The following is a 13146-nucleotide window of genomic DNA, read 5'->3' on the forward strand; positions in this document are numbered from 1 at the left end:
TGTGTGTGTGTGTGTGTGTGTGTGTGTGTGTGTGTGTGTGTATGTGTGTGTGTGTGTGTGCGTATGGAGGTGCTCACCTTGAACATCGTACTTCCCAGCTGTGCAGGGGACATGCTGACTACAACTCCAGCCGACTGCAGGGCTGCAATTTTCTCTTTGGCTCCACCTTTCCCACCAGCAATAATGGCCCCAGCGTGACCCATCCTGCGACCGGGGGGAGCCGTTAGCCCCGCGATGAAGGACACCACGGGCTTCGTGTTAGCGCCCTGAACGACACACAATAAAGACGAAGGAAACTGAGAATGAATTTGAGTGAAAATGGGCAGGAAAAAAATCTAGATGAGCTACAAGGGAAGGTGTGATTTAAGTCTGTTCAGCAAAACAACGCAGAAAGAAGAAAATAGGAAGATTGAACGGTGAAGGGGGAGGTGCACAGAAATCCCAAGAATGAGTTTTCTGCATTTTATTCAATCATTAAACACAAAGCACCTCGTGCCCTCCCATTAGAGAATTCAATACTAACAGGCAAGTCTAACCAGCCATCTCTGTCTAAGGCTGCATTATTAAAACAAAGGGTCAATCAAGCCATTTAATTGCATGGGCGGGTGTGTGACCAGATAGGGGCTCAGGCTCCTGCCATTTCATATCATCTCATTTCTGAAATGGTAATTAGTCATGCAGCCAGTGATTAGCTCAGTGCTTGTCTATGCTGCCTGCTTATTGATGGATGTTGCATTCAGCAGTTAAGATCATCTCCAAGGTGAAGAGAGCTAATATTTCATCTTCAGCAATAACATCATAACCAGCAAGAAGGACGAAAGCGATGCGAGTGCGCACGCACGGTAGCTAATATTTCATACTTGGGAATAACATAATTGCAAAAGACGGCTCTGTGTGTGTGTGTGTGTGTGTGTGTGTGTGCGTGCAGGGTGAGAGTATACAGGCTGCAGCTCATCTGGCAGACAGCATTCAGAGAGTGAATGTGGCAGGTTTAACAGCCAAATCAACACAGTGAGGTCCTTCAAAGATGCACACATGCTTCTGCTACCGTTTCAGCACCAAGTTTAAAGACGACACTGGCAGTAACAAGATGGCAGCCCCTAATTTAGACTTGAGATGACTTTTTTCATTTCTCTCTTTTTTTGTTTTTATAATTGAAACCAGCGGGAAATATATCAGCCAGGAAAAACGTTGAGGATCAAAAAGCAGCACTAACGAGAGCGTTAGGACATGCAGAGATGAGGAGGAAAATGAGGGGAGAGAGCGCGAGAATATGATTTTCAAGTTCTCCGATACATCTGTTCTGTCCACTGGAAAAAAAAATCGTGAGCACAAAACAAAATTAGCTATTCTAAAATCAAAGCACGTTCCGAATACACAAAACGCCCTCGTGTGAATCAAGCCTTAAATCTACCTCGAGCAAAACAGGTTTAATTACTCTATTAATTCCTGCCTCTCTTGGCACAAAGTAACAATGCATGGAGGGAGGGGATTCATCCAGCTATTCACTTTACCTGTTCTTATTTTTTGTCTTTCACTGTTAGCAGTGCAGATTTATTACCCTAATTATGGGACTGAGAAGAGAGTTTCACTGTCTGAGTGCTAACCTGACAAGAGGAGTGCTTTGTTTTTTGCAATTCAAACTAAAGTGTTCCAAAGTGAGGAATCATTATTACRAGTTTCAAAAGTCAAACTCAAGTGAATATAGGTTGCTGTCCTAGAAACAAAAAAAGCAACTTTGCTTGCTCCAAACTGCAATTTCAATTTATTTTCCATGTTATTTTCACAGAATTGCAATCTGTTTGGTTAAACCAAAGAAAAGCAGGCCGAGAAAAAGTTTGAAAACCTTAACTATTAAAGAAAAATATATTCTTAGCCAAACTGCAGTGATATTCATTTCATTGTTTTATTGAACCAGATTAAAACCCCACTGAGATCAAGATCCAATTTGCAAGAGGTTCCTGGAAACATAATATGCACAATTACAGGGCTCTCAAGTTTTGACCTGAGCTTGGGGTGRGATTTCGAGCCGCTGAACACTGTGGCCAAAAGTTGTTTTTGACGTCCTAAAAGTTGCTAAATAACGTCATCATCYAATTTGCATATTTGGACTTTTGCCAACAATTGTGATCAGGGCTGTATGGTATTTAATGAAGGAGAAAACAGTGTGTAAAAATCACTCTGGTGGGGGGTCTGGGGGTCCTCCCCCAGAAAATTTTGAATGAATTAGACGCCATTTCCTGCATTCTGGTGTATTTTAACAGGCTGTTAAACAGACTTTTACACAAGTAAACACTTGGTGAGTATTCTATAAGTCAAGTGGAAGAGGTTCTCAAACATTTTGGGTCTGGGGAAACCTTACAAGAGTGAAAAATTYGAGGGACCCCCTCATAAAAGCCATGCTGTTTTAAAAATATTATTTTAGTACCTGAATTCCATGGGAATAGAAGAGAAGAGTCATTTGCAGCTGGGGTTGTTGTGTGAGGCTTCAGAAGTAGGCTGGTAGAAGTAGCTGTGAGTGTTTATTAATTTATTTCTTAAAACCAACAAAAACCATTAACATCAAAGTAAATCAATTATTGAATAATAAAGGTACAAACAGAAGAGGAAAAATATCGTATATCTGCCCCTGTTAAAACTCCAAGCACTAACATCATGTGAGGTCTTCGTTATAAATTCTGACCTGCAGACCTGCTTTAAAAATAGCCGGGTTATCCCTTTATTTGACATGGCTCTGACGCTGATCCAGCTGTTTGCAGGTGATGTGATGCACGTGCAGCATATCCTCGTGAGAACAGTTATTTTAAAACTACGAYTAAAAACATAATTTGTGTGCACAACAGATAGAAAGGATCGGTCTGAGCTGTGATGATGGATGTAGACAGAGCTGCTGACCTGGTTGTTGGGCAGAGTTGTAACCAAGTACAAATACTTTGTTACTGTACTTAAGTAGAATTTTTGGGTATCTGTACTTTACTTGAGTAATTATTTTTCAGCCTACTTTTTACTTCTACTCCTTACATTTTATAAAAAGACAAGAAGTATAAAGTTGTTCCTTTTATTTCATTTTTATTTGTTCATTCAGCTTGTTGTAAAAATAAATACTATCCATATAAATGGTGCCTCCTAGATGGACTGAATTTAATTGTGGTTGAATGAGAAGTATAAATATATAAAACTCTGATAGTGTATTAGTTTGCACACAAACAAATCATGTCACACTCCAGCAGGACATAATCATTAAAATAATAGTACTGTTCTTAAGAAGTATTTGTATTTCATGAATTAAATTATTGCATTTGACTGCAGCCCTCAGATAGATTTTCATTTTGTAGAAAAGTTTTGTGCAGCCTTGATGTATGTATATAAAGTGAAACAGCTGGACTAGTGCATCCTAAATTTAACATCAATTCATTGTTTTAATACAACATTATTTTCTGCAGTTTTTGGGGTGGTCACCTCCTAATAAATGTCCTTGCAGAAAATCTAACTGCTCATTTTAAATCAATAGTTTTACTTTTAATACTTAAGTACAAAAAATATCAGATACTTTAAGACTTTTACTCAAGTAATATTCCTAAAGGAGACTTTAACTTTTACCAAAGTCATTTTTTGGTAAGATACTTGTACTTTTACTCAAGTATCACTTTGTGCTACTTTATACAACAATGTTGTTGGGTCTGTGTCTCTCAGCTGACTTCAGTCTGACCTCCCCTTTATCTCAGAAAATATCTGTTTATTGAACTCATTAGGCTGCATCTTGCACAAACTTTTTCCTTTCCCCCTCTTGGTTTCTCTGCTCCATACATCTCTTTCTTCATTCTTTCTAACATGTTTGTTAATTTTTCCAGCGCGGCTCACCTGTTTTCTTTATCTTTTTTTAATTTGGGACGGGGAGCACAGTTGGTGAACATTGAAGGTTGGTGCGAAAAATACGGACTGGATAAGAACCTGGCATGTCCCTGTGTGTAACACCATGGGTTGTGGTGAAAACGTGGACTGGATTTATATCAATACTTGTATTTTTATAATGATAAACTGGACCGAGGTTGCGTTTTTGGCRTTAGTCAGTTCTCAGCATGAGAAAGTGGGGGTGTGGCATGAGAGCTGTAAAACCCTCAGCTGYGTGTCACTYTCAATGCGTGAGACTTGAGATATGGGATAAGATAACTATGGGATAAGATAACTGTCAGAATTATTGTATGTGTAAGAGTCTAAATTTGTACATGTATGTTTATGGACTTACATGTACAAATTTAGACTCTTACACATACAATAATTCTGACAGTTATCTTATCCCATACTTGAGAGCCCTGCAATTATGACATCCATAATCCTTTAGGTTTATAACAAACGTAATTTTAAGACAGTTGACAGACCACTGGGACCACCGATGAAGACTCAAATGTTGAAAATAATCCACTGTTTAAATCTGACAGCAAGACAGAGTTATGAGAAATGTTAATGGACTGAACTTATATAGCATTTTATCAAGCCCAGTTGGACAATTACAGTCATGCACACATTCACACGCTGATGGTGGTAAGCTACACTGTAGCCACAGCTGCCCTGGGGCACACTGACAGAGGCAGGGCTGCCATGCACCGGCGCCACCGGACCCTCTGACCACCATCAGGAGGCAAGGYGGGAGAAGTGTCCACTCCACCAGAGGACACCCCAGAGTTCTGTAAATTATCTTAGAATTTCCAGTTTAATAGTACGGTAAATGAAACTAAAGGATTGTTTTGTTTACAAAGTCACATTTTTCACGCCTCGTTGCGGAGTGGCCAGGACCTAAACTAAAAATATTAAAACTAGTCTGCGTCTCATTTCACAAGGACTAAATTGTACACTCACCATCTACTTTATGAGCTACAGAAGACAACACTGGGTGCCTCTRCAGTCAGCTAAGAACAGGAATCTGAAGCTACAGTTCACACAAACCTCACCAAAATCTGACAATAAAAAAAAAATCATAAACATGGCTTGATCTGATGAGGCTCGATTCATCACACTCCAGTGGCCTCCACAGCCACTAGATCTCAGTGCAATCAGTCACCTTTGGGATGTGAACAGGTCTGCATGTGCAACAGACAAATCTACAGTAACTGTGATGCTATCATATCAATAATATGTTCCCAAATTTTWGTTTTTGCAATTCTGAAAGAAAAGGGGGTCCAATTTTTATTTTTACCTTAAAGATTTAGTGGCTTGGAACGCATATCTTATCAATAGTGTGTATAACCAGCAACAGTGCTTATCGTGTCTAACAAAAAAAATAAAACTATTTGTTGACACAAATCCGCTGCATTCATCTTCAACCATTATAAATAGCATTTTCAGAGGGCCTCTGCATGCAACTTACTTGATTTTCCATTGCTCCTTCAGTTCAAAAATGGACAAAATCAGGATGATTTCAAAATCACTGAATCAATCAGATTTTTTTTGTCCTCCACTTATTTTAAAATGTTAATAGGCAGTCAGATTATTCACCAACGCTGACACACAGCAGAGGAGACAGCTCTGCCTACGTGAGATGAGCGGCTTCTGTGACTTGACTACAAATGCGTTCAAAAGGCGAAAAGCCAAAATTGATTCAAAGTGAAAACAATGCGTTTCCATATCTTTGTACGCTTCTTGACGATTAAAAATCAGGTCTAAGAACAGTATTTCATGAACAATTTTCTACACAGCTGACTTTCAAAGGGAAATCTGCAGCTTACTCCCACACTTTGCTCAGCTTTTTCATGCTTGTGTTTCATTTGAACTGTCCCTCACTGTCAACACTCTGGGTGTCTGGATGGGTGAGTGGAGGGGAGGCGTTTGTACTTTATTTGTTCAGAGAGAGAAGTTATTCTCTTGAGACGCTAGCGGGAGATTTGCATGCATTAGAGCAGTCGAGGGCAAATCAAATCCATTTCTCAGCTCAGGAGAGCCACGCGCTCGCACATACACAAGAAACGAACACATGCACCCAGAAGAATTAGCACGGTAAAAGTAATCCGCAAGACAGGAAACACCGAGTTCAGACCTGGTGAACTTATAAATGTCAATAACAAGTTCACAGTTATTTGGCTCCAGAAGCGAATCGTCGCCCCTCTGCTCTTTATCACACGYGGGCATCAGAAGAGGTTCGGCTGATTTCTCAGACGTGACCTGCGAGTCGCACCGCCGTCCCATCTGTCACCCTTTTTTCCCCCTCCATCACGCAAATCATGCAGATAAATGAAAGAGAAAGCCCGAGGCTGTAATCAAAGAAGCACAACATGCTCCCAGCTCTGCCATGTTCTCCGTGTGTGAAGGTGTTCCTGTGTTCCCGGGAGCTGACAGGTTTGAAAGATGTCAACTTTTAACGTGCTAACTCCAAAATCATGCAGTTTTCATGCTAACTATTACGCGTGCAGACACAAAATCATGGAGGAAGGGGAAATGAGAGGTTGTCAGKATGTGTTTTGCTTACAGAGTTGTGTTCTTTCAGATACTCAGCCGCATTCTCCTCGGCATCCCCTCCGATCTCTCCGATAAGGATGATGCCTTCTGTCTTGGGGTCCTTCAGGAACACCTCCAGGCAGTCTATAAAGTTTGTGCCATTAAACGGATCGCCGCCAATGCCTTAATGAAAAAAAAAAAAAAAACATTCTTTTGCATAATTGCAATGGAATACGTTTGTAAATATCTAAAAATCAGTAGATGGTAAAATAATGGGTGCATTTTATTTGCTATGAAAGATTTTGACATTTTGTTTTCTTTTACAAACTGTGCTGAGAGATAAAATGAAACTAAGATGGTTTGCATAAAGTAAAAGCATTACTTTATAATCCTGTTTCAAAAAAGTCAGCATTTTCCCCCTAAAGTTTTGGTCCTGACAGTAAACATCCATCTCAGCAGCACGTGTGTCTCTTGTTAGGAGCTCTGGGCAGGTAACACACAACAATAAGCTGAAGGAAGCAGTGAAACCCCCACACAGCTTAAAGGTAACAYGGCATCAGCCTGCGTCATTTTCCCACAAACAAAGCTAAGCTGGACTGCAGTTTACTGAAGTACCGCTCTACACATTTACTYTTTTTATCCTTTGACTTTGTCCTACAACTTTTATCTTTGCRTYCTACTTTAAAAAGGTGCATTTCTATTCACGAACTTCGAAAGTGTCTCCAAACCACAAGAGTGCAGAGATGATTTTCCAAAACAATTATCTAGAAGAGCAAGGGCAAACTTCTACAGAACATTACATTAGGGACACAATACCAACCGAATTTATGTTCATATAAACAAAATACACGGCAATGCCAAGAAAATAAATTATAAAATAATAATCAAGGAGACCCTTATCACCAGTAATGCAGATGAGAGGGATATTAAATTTTTCACTRACTCTAATTTGCAGCCCAGAGGACATTCGAAGATGGTACAAAGTCTCAAGCAGACCCACCAATAAACCCTCTTAATGAACTTTATAATATTTAATACAGTTGCAGCACTGGCTTTATGAAGTCTGACTGGAGGATACTCTATAATTAAAATGCTTAAATAATGATGAAACCATGCTGTAATTCTTTGAATTAATATGTACAAGCCGCTCTCTAATAAAGATTTTCCAGTGGCACGTAAAATGTTCGATTTTTTTTTTCTGAACATCACCTTTTTTATTCTCATTGTCTTGGCATGAAGTAAAAAATTGTGTCTATTTTTGTCAATAATGAAGCCAAATGTAAACAAATATTAATTATGTTTTCTTTACATGTAGAAGTAAAATCAGGAACTAAAGTGTGTGATAAGGAAAGTCCTTATTAAACAGCTGCACGTGTTCTTGGGCCTTTAAAAAAAATCAAGTCAACAAAGTAGACTCAAACATCTGATTAATTAATTAATTAAAAAAAGGACTTGCAACAAAGAAAACGGGCCCGTGTTTATCAAACTTCTTAGAGTGGAATTTTAGACTTGGGGTTTTGCAACGATGTAATCCAGGATCAGCTTTGTAGCACAGCAACGTGTAAAAAATCACTGAAGTAAGACGGAGACGCTTGATAAATGACTTTTAGGCTCAGTATTTAACTACGAATATTTTTACACATAAGTGCATTCTTAAGAGCTACCGGTAAGTTTGATAAATATGGGCCCAGATGACTAGTTAATGAAAATTTTCAAATTTGCATTTGGAAATTAAAAGGTTTATTGAATTAAGTGCAAATTAATGTGAGCTTGTACCAGGTTTGAAAAGRTGTAAATACATTTTGTTATAGTATTTTTTTTGTATCTTTTTTTTTTCAGTAACCCCACATCCTGTCTACAATCTGCTGAACAGCTGATGACCATGTTGATGTCAGAAGGTGGAACTCTTAGCTGCCATTTAAACACCACCAGCTCTGCTCTGCCCTCCCCTTCACATCTTTGACCTCCTTTTTGGAGTACATTTCCAGTTTTGTCTCCAGTGCTGTCCACTGACCCTGTGCTCTGGTTCAAATTAAAGAAGATAAACAGAAGCTCTGTTTATCTCACTTTAGCCTACAGAAAAAAAAAACATTTTGTGAATTCTCTGTCCTAAACCATAATCCAGTGTATGTCAGACAATGACAGCCAGTGACTATGAGTTACTTAATAATAATAATAATAATAATAATAATAATAATAATAATAATAATAATAATAATAATAAAGTCTGTGAAATATTAAACTACAGAACATAATCAATGAAGATGTTCAATCACATAAGTCAAGGTTCCTTTTAAGTTTATTTAAGCTTTACACACATTTTATGAAGCAAAAATATAAAGCAAATAAACATTGACCTGTCAATTTTCAGGACTTTTACATAATTTAATTTAATGAGATTAATATGTTTATTTAATGTGTGAGAGAGAAGATGGATGGATAGATAAACAGATGGATATTAAAATGTCTTTTCAACATTCTCAGTATTGAGCAACTTGTGGTGCAACTTTACCAGTGTTTGGTTCTGGTAAATTAACTTTAAGTTAAAGAAAGCTTTGCTACTGTTTGAAATATAGCAACATTAGATGAGTGAGTACTACTACAATGTAAACCCCTCCAAATCTATATTAGAATCTGTGTGTCCAGAGGTTTTACTGGTACTGTGGACATTTTCWTTCATCAGGAGTACATTTTAAAGATTTAAGTGGAGTTTCATATCAGGTCTTGTAACATTCATAGTAAGACTTAAATAAAATACATGGATGTGATGTAGAGTGTGGTAAAAAATGACAACATGTCTTCAGACCAAATGAAGCACWGACTAATTTAACATTCTCCTTAAGGCTATTCCCAGAAGCCCAGCATGTCTTACCGTAAAATTAAGTTCAAGCTAAAAGCCTCAGTGGTCTCTGAATATAAAACTAAAAGCAGCGAGAATGCTGTTTTTAAATTTTAACACACGTCACTCAGCTCACCTACACAGAGCGACTGGCCCAGGCCTACTTGTGTGGTTTGGTGCACGGCTTCATATGTCAGGGTTCCCGATCTGGAAACAATGCCTGCGGGACAGAAATTTAAAGAATATTTCAGAATGTCCACAAACACATTACAAAACTATTTCAGTCTAGGTTGATAAAATGATTAAAACATCTTGATCAGGACAGCAACAACAACAGATTATAAGAACAGAGCTCTGGAACAGCTGTTCTACACTTTGGAAATGAAGGCAGTCGATTTTTAATGAAACAGACACCCTTTAAAGGTTCACCGGCCAGCAGCAACACATGCCACTCATTAAGCTGTCAACAGCAGCAGCTCCTTCATGGGTTTAGGAAGCAAGCAAAAGAAAAGAGTTGYTAGTGGGGACTTATTTCCATTTAAAGGCTGCTACAAGAGAATATGATTGCGGACAAAGACCTTTTAATCCATCCACCCCAGTGACTTGACTGATTGGAATAGTACTGCGACATGAAAATGTCCTTTTACTCAACCTAAGAAGAAAAAAAACTGCTTTGATGAGAGCCACAGGACTATTAACAATTAGCTGATCACTGGCATGGGAGGAACTAAAGCTGCTGTCGAGCTGCTGTTAAGTGTCATCAAGCGGTGCACCGYGACAGGGATGTTTTAATGGGGCACTTCTGTCAGCATAGCTACCAAACAACGAATGCTGAGATGATTTCTGCTATTTCACTCCTAAATGAACGGCATCACAGGTACAGACACAGTGGACTGACAACTAGTCAGAAGGAAAAACAAAATACACATTTTTTTCTCGTAGGAAATCAGAGCTGAGGCCGCAKCAGACAGAGCAAAGAAATCTGTAAAAACTCAGATTTATTGGACAAGAAGATTGTCTCGAAGACTGAACGAGTGGATAAAATGTTGATTACTAGTCAATCATTCAGCTTTAATTTTTCTAACTTAATTAATTCTTAGTCTAGATTACATAATATTTATAAAAATGATGTTTAAAGAGCCTGACAGGTGATTATTTTTATACAAATGTTAAAGAAAGTGGAGATTCTCACCAATTTTTCCTTTTTTGTGAATGTGCCCAGGCATAATGCCAATCTTGCATTCTCCAGGCTGCAAAAAGACACGTTTTGAAACAAAATTTAAAAGCAAAATAAATAAATAAACTTTTTGGGTATTTGGGGCTTGAGCTCAAGTTTGAAACTATTGAAGCAACTTTTCCAGTGATTTTGAATATTTTGCTGTTTCCATTTTAAGCCATGATTTTTTTTTTTCATGGCATAAAATGGAAACAGCAAAATATTCTAAATCACTGGAAAAGTTGCTTCAATCATTTCAAACGTGAGCTCAAACCCAAACACTCTTTTTCTCCAGTAATTACAACTTTTCTCTCCACAAACTGGAATTTTTCAGCTGTGAAAATTTCTTCTTGCTCTAAAACAGAAATGAAAATAAACTAAACGTTAATACATTTTACTTGAGACACTACAAAACAAAAATTGATTCAAAAGCCAAAAGGATGCTTTTGTAAGGTCTTAGATTAGCTTTCTTGCAACTTAAAATTTTAGATATAAAACACTTTAGCGTCCAGGGGAAGATGTTTTTCACTTTCAGTTCCCTGATGCATGGCTGTGTGTTGGTGTGTGGGCTTACGTTGATGACTCCTGGGCAGTTGGGACCGACGAGGCGGGTGACGCTCTGGTGCAGGAGCTTGTGTTTGACTCTCACCATGTCCTGCTGAGGGATGCCCTCGGTGATGCACACCGCCAGAGGTATCTCTGCGTCTATGGCCTCGATGATGGCTGCTGCCGCAAACGGAGGCGGCACATAAATCACGGTGGCATCTGCCCCCGTGCCCTCCTTTGCCTGAAAGGATAAACAAAAGTTTTGACTGTGCATWTAAGATTTAAATCCTGAAGCTATGAAACAGTGCCACCTAATGTTTCTTTTCAAAAATTTAGGTTCACAAAATGTTCAGTGCAAATTCTGTCCAACTACKTTTTATTCCTTAAAATTAATGTTGTTTTAAAACATATTATAAGTTTATTTTTGCCTTTTAGTGACAGACAGCAAAAATGTAAGCCACACAAACCTCCTTGACTGAGTTGAAGACTGGCAGGCCGAGGTGCGTCTTCCCCCCCTTACCAGGAGAAACACCTCCAACTAACTGGGAGCCATAATCAAGAGCCTGCTGACTGTGAAATGTTCCCTATAAAAGGAGGAGAAAACAGGAGTCAGTGTGTATGTGCGAGTAATGAGGTAGGGCACAGCCACTTGAAACGCATCAACACTGAGAGATCACTGCAAACAGAGTTCCGAGGAAATAAACCTCCATCCTAGATTAATCACCCGGATTTAGGAGCAAAGGCTGGATTTTAAATTAGGACGAAGCTGCCAGAAAACGGTTCCAACAAGAAGAAATTGAAATGTCCTTCACAAATAAATAATGGTGCAATATTACTTTAATCTCCCTGCAGCACTTTTGGACATTCCTTAGTGACGCCAACTGTAAAATATCTTCCAAGCGAGAGACTTTCGCAAGGATATTTCACACGCTGTCACTTCCATGTGCACCTCAGAAGAAAACTCACTGCTGTATTTTGCTCTGGCTGGGTAATTTTATTGGTAACATCTTGGAAATTATTTATTAAAATTTGCAAGAAACACGGTTTGGTTAAATATTACTACTTTCTCATCTAAAAAGAACATCACCTCGGGGCCTATTTGAAATAAAAAACAAACTTGAAAAAACATCAGCTTAAAGGAGGATAAGAATTCGGGCAAAGCTAATTTTTCTGCAGATGAAAAACACTATTTACAGGTGAAGATGAAACTATAGAGATGACGTACTAATAATGTAAAAGTGCTAACAAGCCTATTAAGAGGAATTAGAAGGTATGTATYAGCATTTTTCACCTCCACTTGTAATAAACTGCTTCGCCCTGCTAACTTTGCTGTTTTTACCTCTCATTATTACCACAAACGTTGGGACAATCATTTTGAAAAATGGCTGTCTTATCAAGCCAGGAGGACACGGCTATGTGCACTCAGTAGCACTTGTTTCATTCCTCATCTTCTTTTCATTACCCCAAGTGTTCACTGGAACCATATTTAACAACTTTCTATATAAAGCTGAAGAAACAAATGAGCAAAAGGACAAAGGTGGGGGATGAAGCTGGGGAATCCATGTTTCTGGCTTATTGAACACACCACAAGACGTTTATCTTCCCTGCCTGGTTTGAAAAGACACCTGAGATTKTTCATGCTTGAAATAATAACTCGATAAACAAACAAGCTGCCATTTATGGCTAATGATTTTTGGTTATTAATTTAATGAGCAAGGGTTGTCAATGGAAAAACTGAAGCCAAGGTTCAGATAGTTACTTTTTAAATACCACYTTAAAACAAAGCAGAAAATTTGTACTTTAAAATCTTAAGTTTATGATACACAATATATTTTATAACTTATACTGATGTGTATTACAATAACTAACTAGATACTGCATAGTGGTAGCATATATGACCCCTGCATGTACGCGATACATCAGTGCACCAGAACTCAGAACTCACCAGACCAGATTTATTGGTGGGCCTGACTCATAGTCCTTTCTCAGAGCTAAACAAAAAATAAATATATAAAAAAATAAATATATGTATAAAAAAAACTGAAGCTCATATGTTGAATAGTTTTTGAGTTATAACCAGTTTTGTATAGACACCCCATTTAAGATAGTTGGGGGG

General features: G+C 38.3%; 1 protein-coding gene across 1 annotated transcript in view; it reads right to left on the reverse strand.

Moving 5' to 3' along the window:
* Positions 1–13146, reverse strand: part of suclg1 (succinate-CoA ligase GDP/ADP-forming subunit alph) — a 22184-nt gene that overhangs the window by 5541 nt on the left and 3497 nt on the right. Inside the window, exons 3-8 of the mRNA XM_014007868.1 lie at positions 11498–11614; positions 11059–11271; positions 10461–10518; positions 9405–9488; positions 6461–6612; positions 78–266 (exon numbers count right to left, since the gene is read on the reverse strand). Of these exons, the coding sequence (XP_013863322.1) occupies positions 78–266; positions 6461–6612; positions 9405–9488; positions 10461–10518; positions 11059–11271; positions 11498–11614 (813 nt within the window). The remainder of the gene's footprint in view (positions 1–77; positions 267–6460; positions 6613–9404; positions 9489–10460; positions 10519–11058; positions 11272–11497; positions 11615–13146) is intronic.

This window comes from Austrofundulus limnaeus, unplaced genomic scaffold (assembly GCF_001266775.1).
Source record: "Austrofundulus limnaeus strain Quisiro unplaced genomic scaffold, Austrofundulus_limnaeus-1.0 Scaffold45, whole genome shotgun sequence".
NCBI lineage: Eukaryota > Metazoa > Chordata > Actinopteri > Cyprinodontiformes > Rivulidae > Austrofundulus > Austrofundulus limnaeus.